We start from the raw sequence: 11,026 nt of genomic DNA, 5'->3' as shown, positions 1-11,026 counted from the left end.
CCTCAGACTACTGCTTTCTTTTGCATTAAATGAATATTTTCTAGTGTAATATTTTAATTCTTTCAATGATTTTTTTTCATTGTAGTTTTTGAGGTTTTTAGAGTACCATATGTACCTGTTTGGTTGCTTTTTATTGTGACAAAATTTAAGATTGGTCATTTTTAACCATTTCTAAGTACACACAGCTCGGTGGCATTAAGCACACAGTCATGTGCAGCCATCCCCACCATAATCTCTAGAACTTCCTCATCTTCCCAAACTGAAATCTCACTCACCCTCCAGCCCCAGCCCCACACGATCTACTTTCTGTCTATGGGTCTGAGTCCTCTAGGGACCTCTTCTGAGTGAAGTTGTACAGTATTTGTCCTGTGTTTGGGTTCTCACACTGTGTCTTCCAGGTCCATCCATATTGCAGCAGGTGTCAAAATGTCCTTCCTTTTCAAGGCTGGATAATATTTCACTGTGTGAACAAACCACATTGTTTATCCATCATCCGTGGATGGACACTAGTTGTTTCCACGTCTTGTCAATCATGCTGCTGTGAACAGGCATGTGCAAATCTGTTTGAGTCCCTGCTTTCAGTTCCTCGGGGTGTGCACCCAGGAGTGGAATTGCTGACATCATGGAACTACATACATCTTAGTGTACGAGAATCACCTTTGGATGGACACTGTTCCACTGAATATTGACAAAGTATGCCTGGGGTGTTGTGGTTCATGGGGTCACAAAGAGTCGGACACAACTGAGTGACTGAACTGAACCCCTATATAGTTCTTGTCTCTTGTCCTGTTCTTGATATTGTTATATTACCCCTCTGTGTTGCAAACCTAATACTGCAGTGTTACAGTTGTTACTTTACATAATTCTGTTAAAGGCTTGCAGGTCCTTATCAGGGATGCCATTTTTAACCATCTGTGCAAAGCCAGTGTCCCACCCTCTTGGCTCAGATATCTGTATGACCTTGTCCCTTACAGGTCTGCCTCGACCATCCTCCCTTTGGAGCCAGCCAGAACCCCAGACAGCGCCTTCTGCAAACAGGCACTCCGTAAACACTTTTTAACATGGGTTTTATTACAGAGGTTATGCAGCAACAATATGAGTTTTCAAAATGGGCACTGACGAATCACACGTACCCCAGTTGAAGAAGGGCTCCCATACACTAAGCAGCCAGCTCCAGCCTGGGGGTTCCAGCAGTGGAGGGCAGCTGTTGTTCAGTCACTCAGTCGTGTCCGACTCTGCAAACCCATAGATTGCAGCACGCCTGGCTTCCCTGTCCTTCACTATCTTCTGAGTTTGTTTAAATTCGTGCCCATCGAGTCGGTGGTACTATCCAATCATCTCCTCCTCTGTTGCCCTCTTCTCCTGCCCGCAGTCTTTCCCAGGATCCTGATGCTTTTCCAGGGAGTGGGCTCTTCGCATCAGATAGCCAAAGTACTGGAGTTTCAGCTTCAGCATCAGTCCTTTCAGTGAATAATCAGGGTTGATTTCTTTAGCATTGAGTGGTTTGATCTCCTTGATGTTCAAGGGACTCTCAAGTGTTCTTCAGCACCACAATTCGAAAGCATCAGTTCTCTGGCGGTCAGCCTTCTTATGGTCCAACTCGCACATCCGTACATGATTACGGGAAAGACCATAGCTGTGATTATACACATCTTTGTCTCTGCTTTCTAATTCGAGGTCCAGGTTTGTCATGGCGGCGGGGCTCTTTTATTCTTCGGAGACAGAATTCTGACCTCCGGACAGCAGACGGCGCGCGTCCTCTGTCGGGAAAGCGGAAGCGGAGGCGCTTGCGCACGCAGGCCGGGGGCGGGGCATTGAGACCCCGCGATAACTGCGCTGACGCAGAACGAAAGATCCTTTCTCAAGAACCGGCAAGATGGTGAGTGTTATGTTTTCCTTGTATGTTCCGGGTTCATCCAGTGCCATCCGAGCTCTGGCCCATAGCGGAGGCCGAGGTCAAGCCGCGAGGCTGCGGGCCTCTCCCGCAGGCCTGTGGAACCGCCAGATATGGGGGTGTGGGGCGGTCTTGCTGGTTGTCAGGATGACTCGGGGCAGGGAAGGCCTGTGTCTACCCGCTTGTCCCAGCCGAGCCCCCGTAGCCGCGCGGGTCGCCCTGGACCCGTTGCGAGGTGGTGCATGCCCACGGGCTCCCATACCGGGAGCGCTGCGCGGTTTTCGGCGGGAGCCGCGGGCCCACTGACCTCACCGTGGGGACTGGGGGTGGGTCTCGGGGACCCGCTCACCCCCGGCCCGGCCCTCGCAGGCGGAAGTGGAACAAAAGAAGAAGCGGACCTTCCGCAAGTTCACCTACCGCGGCGTAGACCTCGACCAGCTGCTGGACATGTCCTAGTAAGTGGTGGCGGGGCAGGGGGTTGGCGGGTCCCAAGGGGTCCCCAGGGTGGGTTGAGGGCTGCAGCCTGACCTGCGGCTGTGGACCCTGTGTAGGCGAGAGGGCAGGGCTGAGTGCGGATAAAAATGAGTCCTTGAGGATTGAACTGAACAGGTTTTCCACGAGCCCCTTTTGGACGTTTTGGCGACCACTCGGACACGTAAAGGCCGCTCTAGCCCGCGAGCCTTACAAGATAGGGCAGCCGCGACTGGGATTTGGCACGTGGGCGGGAGTTTGGCGACCTTTGCTCTAAGGTTTGGCCGGAGCTGGAAACATCTAGGCAGGGTGGGTGCGAAGCCCGGGCCCCGGATGGGAAGGGAGGCTCGTGACTCCTTTCTCCTAGAGCTGTGCGCGGTCTGGGGCGGAGGGGCCGGCTTCCTAGGGGGCACAACATAGGGTCCTCATCGGCCGGGGGCTTCTCAGGGTGGCCCCACTGCTGGGTTCTTGCGGCTAGCAGAGCAGAGCAGGGTGCCGGCGAGTTTGCAACTCCCCGAGTCACCTGTTTTTCCGGCTCAGCTTAGTCGTTTGTAGATAGCGGAGCGGGGATTCTCGAACTGGAGAGCTTCTCCCGCGCGAACGTTCGGAGCGGGTGCTGTGGGCCCTGGCCGGGCGGGGAACGTTGCTCTCAGAGCTCCTGGTGAAGCAGTAGTGTTCCTGGTGGGCTGTGGGGCTGAGCCGGGCCTCAGACCGCCCACTCTGTGCCCTCACCCTCAGTGAGCAACTGATGCAGCTATACAGCGCGCGCCAGCGACGGCGGCTGAACCGCGGCCTGCGGAGGAAGCAGCACTCGTTGCTGAAGCGGCTGCGCAAGGCCAAGAAAGATGCGCCGCCCATGGAGAAGCCCGAGGTGGTGAAGACGCACCTGCGCGACATGATCATTCTGCCCGAGATGGTGGGCAGCATGGTTGGCGTCTACAACGGCAAGACCTTCAACCAGGTGGAAATCAAGGTGCGTGTGGGTGAGCTGGGCCTGGGGGTGGTGGGGCCCCGCCACCGTGCCTCCGCTGACTATCCCCCACCCTTCCTCCGCAGCCTGAGATGATTGGCCACTACCTAGGCGAGTTCTCCATCACCTACAAGCCCGTGAAGCACGGCCGGCCCGGTATCGGGGCCACCCATTCCTCCCGCTTCATCCCCCTCAAGTAACCTGCTGGCCAATAAAAGCCGAGATTTCTCTAGTCCTGAGTGCGACCTGTTTTTACTTCCTGTGGGTGCTGTGACCCATCAAGGCTCCCAGCAATGGGGCTGGACATGATTAAAAAATCTGGAGGCTAAGGTGAAAAACGGGCCAGAGCCAGGTAGCATGTGACCTGGGCTTTCCTGCTGTAGACACATCCGGTCTCAGGTAGGTTGAGGCTAGGGATCAGGTGTACTGGGTTCTGTGACAAGTCCTGGGATGTCCAGGGGCCTGTGCTGCCTTCCCTATGGCCCAGCCACTCCTGGACTGAAGGCAGCATTTCCCCTTCTGGAGCCCCTCTTCCCGAGTTCCCCCAGTGGGCCCACCTGTGGACAGTGACCTGACCTCCCTCCCCCATGCTCCAGCTTCTCACACGTTGCCCATGGTTCCTCAGTGCTCTGGGCAATCAACCATGCTGCCTATGTCTGTCCCTCTTTTTGGCTTCCCTTGTGCTCCTGATCAGCTTCTAAAGATCTTCCAAAGTAACTCCAGGGCCCAACCCTTGCATTGAGGCTTCCTGGGGTGTCGTGTGGGTGGGATCACCCCCATCTACCATGTTCCCTAAAGTGTTCCTGTCAGGTGTTACTTCCTTCACGATGGCAAAGACGGCAGGTGCATCAGTGAATAGAAAGGGTGGGTAACTGTCCAGGCAGCAGTGAGGTCCTAAGGGGTCTGTAACTGGCAGGATGGCAGGATGGGAGAGAACGTGGACAGGATTGCCAGGTTGGAGCCAGAGCTGGTGGAAGATGGACACAGCAGGGGTGTGTCCTGCAGATACTGAGGTGGCCTTGAGACATCCAGGTCTGCTTGGGTTTGGTATGTGAGTGATGGCTGGAGTCTGGGTGTGGAGATGGAGCACACAGGTGCCTCCCTCTCTCCACAGTGGCTGCTGCTCTGAGCTCCGTTTTAACAGATCAATGAGCTTACTGTTAATGTCTGGGGGTGGGGTTGGCACAGCATTGTGCGATCCTAGTTCCCCAACCAGGGATCTAACCTGCTCTCCCTGCAGTGGGAATGTGGACTCAACCACAGGACTGCCACGGAAATCCCCATACTGTTAATATCCTGATCTGGAGTTTCGTTGAACAGAAAGCATGGGTCACTGTTTTATACCTATCCTGGAGAAGGCCGGAGACAGTGTGACAGCACTGAGACTAGCCTGTCCGCAGTTTGCCTAGTAGTGCCCCTGATTTACAGGGCGCTCCTATAAGCCCCTAGGGAAAGGGAAAACCTGGAAGGAAAAAGGCTGATAAAAGGAAGCTATGTCAGAATGCTGCTGGACCTCCAGTCCGTTCCTCCATCCCACCCAAGCTCCCGTTGGCTGAGAGGGGACCAGTGGGCCTGACCTACACCTGGCCAGAGGGAAGGGTGAGGGGAATGGACACCTGGGTGCTGGTAGTGAGCAGTGAGGGGCTGCCTGCTGGTTCATGGGGTAGTACACTCTGGATGGCCCCCTGCACCTAGTCATGCTTCAAATGGGCCAACTAGAAACTTGGGCCCACCATGTGAGGCTTGGGTGTCAGGTGAGATCATTAGCTGTCTGCTTCATGGACCTTTGTCAGAGATACAGCCTGGAAGATCTGGGCTATATGGGCCAAGTTCACTTCAGACCAGGAACTGCCTGCCTGGCCCCACAACTCAAGAGGGAGGGCAGGAGTGGGTGAGCATTTGCTGTACCCTTGATTGTCTATTTTGGGGGTTTCCGTAATTCAGAAAAACACGTGTGCTGAAGTAAGCATGTTTTTCACATTGAATTCAAAGTGTATATAGAGGGCTAAGTAAGTTAGTCACTTAGTTGTGCGCAACTCTTTGGGACCCCATGGACTGCAGCCTGCCAGGCTCCTCTGGCCATGAGATTTTCCAGGCAAGGATACTGGAGTGGATTGCCATTTCCTTCTCCAGGGGCTCTTCCCAACCCAGGGATTGAACCTCCTGCACTGACTTCCCTGGTGGCTCAAGACGGTAAAAGCATCTGGCTACAATGTGGGAGACCTGGGTTCAATCCCTGGGTCAGGAAGATACCCTGGAGAAGGAAATGGCAACCCACTCCAGTACTCTTGCCTGGAAAATCCAGTGGACGGAGGAGCCTGGTGGCTGCAGTCTATGGGGTCACAAAGAGACACGACTGAGCGACTTCACTTCTCCTGCACTGCAGGCAGATTTTTTACCGACTGAGCTACAAGGGAAGCCCCATATAGAGGGGTACCTTAGAGCAAATTTGCCCCTTTTTGGAGAGGAGTTTTTTGACCCTGAACTTGAAAAGCTGTACAAGTGCAGTTTTGGAGCCTCCAGGACCCTGCAGGTGCAAAATGCGGGTACCAGGACTGTGAGCCCCTCCACCCTGTTGGGTGGAGAGGCCCTGGTAGAAGTGGTGTCGGGGTGGGCAAGCATTGCCATCTGGCTTTGTAAATAACAACTACACGTATGAATAGGGGACAATTAGTACCGCAAGGGGAACACCTTTTCCTACGCAGCTAGTGGTGCGCGCAGCAGCAGCCAGGTGGCGCCCTATTCCGGGAGAACTTTTGGAGGTCCAGGGGGCGGGCAGGAGTCCTTACAGACTTGGATGGCCTCTCTCCGGTCCGCTGGCTCAAGCCACGCCACGCTCCTGCTTTGTCCCGTCTCCTGAACATATCCTATTGGTTCCGTACCCCAACCCTGCGGGCCATCTGCACCATCTCAGAGGCAGTTCCGTCGCTCGACCCTCAGCTTCCTGTCGGTCAGTCAGCTGCCTTCAGAACCGCTTCCCCAGCGCCCCTGGCCGTCAACCTAAATGCATATCATCCTGGAACCTCCCCAGGTTCCAGAAGAATGCCTAGGGTCCGCCGTGGTCCATGAAGTCCCTCCTCCCCGCTGCTCCTCATCCTCTCCCGACTAGCTCCCCTCTCCCAGCCTTCCCGCGGGCTCCGCTCTCCGCCCGACGCCCTTCCTGCAGCTTCCCAGCACCTGCTTAATGAGGCCAGCCCTCAACATCCCGGCCATAGCAGCGCCCCTTACTCTACCTCCAGGAGTACACTAGGACCTATTGTTCTCTACTTCCCAAGACTTAGCAGAGTTCGTCGATAACGTCCCCTCCACCACCCTCACCATCCTCCCTTCTCCACCATCCTTCCCCTACTTCCACTTATCTGGGACACCCGCAGTCCCCTCCGTCTCCCAGCGCCACTCACGGCCGTTTTCCCTGAAGACACCAGAGGGCGCCTATGAGCAGCGGGCGGGGGCGAGTCCCTGCTCTGACCACTGCCCTGGGGGCTTGCGCGGCCTCACCCGCCCCTCCCCCCCTCCCCCTCACATCCAGCTCCCTCTCTTTGTTCTGGCTGTTCCACTTGCCCGGATGTTTACCCTTCGGGTCTCCACTCAAGTGCACTTTCCAGCAGCCCCTCAGCTCCCGGGCTGTTTCCTCCTCAGCACCCTCCTCTACCAACATGTTCTCTTGTTGACTGTCGGCCCCTCTCCACCCAATGTCAGCTTCCCCAAAGAGTTTTCACTGTTTTGTTTCATGCACAGGGCCTAGCACACAGTAGGTGCTTAATAAGTATTTGGTAAATTACTGAAACCTTCACCAGTTCCCCACCCCGCCCCGCCCCGCCCGGGCCCTTGCCCAGCGCCCAACTCCGAGCTTGCAGCCAGTGTTTGCTGAATGACTAATGAACGGAACGCGCGGCCCGGCCTCTGCGGGGACACCTTCCAAGCGAAGGGCGGCACCACCCCCGTGCCTACGAGAGCCCATGGTAGACCATGAGACCACTCCTACCCCCGGCCCACTTCCCAACACCGGACTTCCTCCGCAGCTCCTGCGAGAGCCCCTCCCGACCTCTAGGGTTCCCCAACCCCGTCGGACCCCCGCTCCTTCCCCCTCCTCCGCTCACGCTGGTCCCCGCCCTCACCTCCCTCCCTCCGGATCTCACACCACCCCTCCCAAGTCCTCAGCCCTCGAGACCCCCACCGCCCGCACGAGTCCTCCAGGCTTCCCCTCTTTAGCCACCCCGGCTTTAGAGACCCCGCCTGCCTGGATGTGTGACCCCGCCCCGCCCCTTGCTCCGCGCAGGCGCAGACGCCCTGGTCCGCTCCTCCCACCCCACCCCCAGCGGTCGAGGGGCGGGGCGCGGGCTGGTGGAGGTGGCCACAGCTCCATGGGGCTCCTGGGGCTGCTGAGCCTGCTGCACTCGGCCTTCTTTGGGGACCAGGTAGGCCGCAGGGGTCCAGGTCTAGTGGGTGGGGTCTGGCCGTGGGCGCGGCTGGGGCGCGTAGAACCGCAGCCGGGGATGCAGTGAGAACCGCGAGGACTGTGGTCGCGGCATCAGGAGGCGCCGGGGCACGCGCAGTGAATCTCCGCGGGTCTGGGGTCTTGCGCGATCTCTGTGGAGACCGTTGCCAGGGAAACCGCCTCAGGTAGTTCGCAGGGCTGAGAGCCCCTCCCCCGCGCCGCAGTCAACCTCCCCCCCACTCCCGGGTTTGCGCAAGCGCGGTCACTCGTGCTCAGCCTAAAGCCTCTAAGAGTCCCTCCAGACCCCTCCTCATTGAGCGGACCAGGAGACGGGAGGGAGAGGGAGGCTGCGGCGGGGGCGAGCTGTGCCGAAGCTCGCCAAGCACAGGCGGGTAGAGGGACGTGCCACGCCCTGCGCCTTTCCAGGCCTCAGTTTCCCCCTCTGGACGCCGAGCGTATGACTAACTAACATCACCCACGCTGGTGTTAATACTAATGTCTATCCCACCGGGCCCGAGCGCTTTGCTACCTCTGACATCCGAATCCTGGGGCTCTAACATCCCCTCCTTAGGAGGATACAGGCTGGGGGATGCAGCGGGGAGCCCCCAAGGTCATGCCTAGAGCTGGGCTGGAGCCTGAGCGCGGAGCGGATACGCCCGCATGTGACACAGCCAGGAGGCTGGCGGGAGCTATCCACGGTGCTGACAGGCCGCGCGCCTGGCCCCTCCACTCCCGGGAAACTGAGGCCCAGAACCGCGGTCAGGAGACCGGGATTCGGGGAAGCTGCCTGGCCCGGCCGGCTCCACCCTTCTCCCACCTCCAGTGGCATTTTCTCCTCACCTGTCAGGGCCCTGTTCAGTCACCCAGCCTGAGCCCATTTCTGTGGTCTCATGACCATCTGGTGCCTTCCTGTTCCCATGCCCCCATCATCCAGCTCCGAGTTGGGGACCGCTTCTGGTTCCGTCTCCAGCCCCTGACACAGCTGAGGCTCAGTGGGGGAGGGCAGAGAATCAAGGGGGCAGAGATGCTCGAGGTCAGGCTCAGAAGGCCCAAGAGTGAACCTGGCTGTGTGCCGGACCAAGTGCTGGGGTGGGGGTGGGGAGAAGACAGCCCTGTGCACTAGGAGGTGCAGATGATAGCAGGGACAGAGGCTAGGAGGGTACCCCCCGCTAGACCTGGGGACTGCTTCTCAGCACCTCCCAAGACTGAGCCTGGGGTTCTGGGAGCCTCTGAGGGTTACGAAGGCTCTTGTGGTTATAGAATTTCCAGTGATGCCACATTCTGGCTGTGCCTCAGAGATTTACAGGGTCAAGTCTTGGGTGATGTCAGGGACATGATGTTCCAGAGGCTTGGGGACAAGGGCATTTTGCCTTGAGGTCTCAGCCCTCAATACTTCGGCCACCTGATGCAAAGAGCTGACTCACTGGAAAAGGCCCTGATGCTTTGGAAGTTTGATGGCAAAATGAAAAGGAGGAGGCAGAGGATGAGATGGCTGGACGGCATCACTGACTCAACGGATATGAGTTTGAACAACTCCAGGAGACAGTGAAGGACAGGGAAGTCTGGCGTGCTGCAGTCCATGGGGTTGCAAAGAGGCAGACATGACTTAGTAACTGAACAACAACAATCCAGCCCTCATGTGCTCTAGCCTTCCAGGTCAAAGACACACCCAAAGTGGTGAGAAATGCCTAGGGAGGATCTACTAGGACTCTTGCATGAATTTAGGCAACCTGCTCCCTGCCCTGAGCCTCAGTCTGCCCCTGTGTATGAGGACAGGACTGGTCATTGGACCCTCCAAGTCCCTGCCAGCTCTAATGTTCTGACTGAGGACAGTGCCATCTGAAACTGGGTGGGGGAGCTAAGACTTCATCCCATGGGAGTAGGGGCAGTGATTCTCCAACCCACCTCCCAGTGAACAAAGTGGGAAACTGAGGCCAGAGAGAGACGTGCTCAAGGTTGTACAGGGGAGTCAAGGTGGAGCTGAAGCCGAGGCCCTGGGCTCTGTCCTCTCCCCACCCTCACTCAGCCCCAGGACTCCTCCATGGGGACTGCCTTTGCTCTAAAGGCCTCATCATTTTCCTGGTCCAGTCCCATCACCCTCTGTCCTCTGTGGCCCCACCAGAAGCCTGTATGCCTCGAGTGGGCTCTGACCTTTCCTGGTTCCAGGTAACAGACCTGCTGTTTCCTCAGCCTGGAAGGCTTTTCCCTTCCTGATCCCATGCCCAATTCTAATTCATCCTGAAGGGGCCCAGCACCCATGTCCTCTTCTCAATGCAGGCTTCCCAGCCTCTGGAAGGAATAATTCTGCCCGCTGCACCCCCTTCTGAGCCCTGCAAGCTGGGGACAGCAATGTCCAGCTCTAGAGGCTCTGAGACAGTCAAGGTCTGTGTCCTCTCAGGGCCCTCAGCATTGCCATCTCAGGATGGGGCATACGGGGCCTCCTGCAACTCACTCAACAGGAAACAACGTGGTCCTTGTGTCTTTGGCTACCCCTCCTGTCCCGGCCTTCCTTGCACCAGCCCTTGCAAGGGCTGCAGCCACCTTCCCATTTTACAGAGAGAAACGGGAGGGTCTGCAGGTGAATGACGGTTTGCTCTGGTCCTCCACCCAGGAGAAGACAGAGGCAGGTCCCGAAGCTATGTCTTGTGGCCCTAGTGCCTCCTTCATAGCTTTGGCCACCAGGCAGCCTGAGCCACAGCTACAGATTCGGCTTCTGGGTTTTAAACCCTCAACTGGCCCCCAGGGACTCATTGAGGATCTGATACAGCTGGGGATGGGTACTTTGGGGACCCCAGACCTACCCCTCCTCTGGCTTCCCTTATGCAAGGCTGAATTGTGGATTCCACCTGGGACAGAATCAGAGAGATTCAGAAAAAAACAGGGACAGAGGAATGTGGGGAGGGACATAGAGTCACAAGGAACCGGGGAGAAATGCAGGGTCCCAGGTGCTCCCCAGCATGCCTGCCCATCCCCCAGCTCACCTCCCTATGCTAGTCAGGACCCTCAAGGCCTTCCAGCTGTGTCCCCAGCCCCGGCCTGCCCTGACCCATCGGAACAAGGCCAGGCTGGACCCGTGGGGAAGGGCTTCCTGCCCCACCGCCCCTGGGGCTGCCCTCCCTCCACCCTGAGATTCTGATGTAACACCCAGGACTGGGTGCTTTACTCTCAGATTCTTCAGATTCAGCCACTTATAAGAGCAGGTTCTAAGAGGCCATTTCACCCCGAAATGGAGTGGAAGACAAGAGGTCATGGT

The 11,026-nt window shown here is 57.3% G+C and overlaps 2 protein-coding genes across 3 annotated transcripts in view; both read left to right on the top strand.

Annotated features, from left to right (window-relative positions):
* Positions 1 to 1,110: 1,110 nt before the first annotated feature.
* Positions 1,111 to 3,567, top strand: RPS15 (ribosomal protein S15). The gene is made up of 4 exons (XM_040240180.1): positions 1,111 to 1,879; positions 2,264 to 2,349; positions 3,104 to 3,338; positions 3,422 to 3,567. The coding sequence occupies exons 1-4, from the start codon at positions 1,877 to 1,879 to the stop codon at positions 3,533 to 3,535; spliced, it is 438 nt and encodes a 145-aa protein (XP_040096114.1). The 5' UTR covers positions 1,111 to 1,876; the 3' UTR covers positions 3,536 to 3,567.
* A 4,101-nt stretch (positions 3,568 to 7,668) lies between these two features.
* Positions 7,669 to 11,026, top strand: part of APC2 (APC regulator of WNT signaling pathway 2) — a 24,852-nt gene continuing 21,494 nt past the window's right edge. Inside the window, exon 1 of one of the 2 annotated variants that reach the window (XM_040240171.1) lies at positions 7,669 to 7,753. In XM_040240171.1, coding sequence (XP_040096105.1) covers positions 7,700 to 7,753 — 54 coding nt within the window. In that variant the 5' untranslated portion in view covers positions 7,669 to 7,699. The remainder of the gene's footprint in view (positions 7,754 to 11,026) is intronic. The other variant, XM_040240170.1, reaches the window with a different exon arrangement.

This window comes from Oryx dammah, unplaced genomic scaffold, assembly GCF_014754425.2.
Source record: "Oryx dammah isolate SB20612 unplaced genomic scaffold, SCBI_Odam_1.1 HiC_scaffold_5, whole genome shotgun sequence".
In the NCBI taxonomy this organism is placed as follows: Eukaryota; Metazoa; Chordata; class Mammalia; order Artiodactyla; family Bovidae; genus Oryx; species Oryx dammah.
The sequence above is the reverse complement of the archived record's forward strand: the minus strand, read 5'-3'. Positions and strand labels throughout refer to the sequence as shown.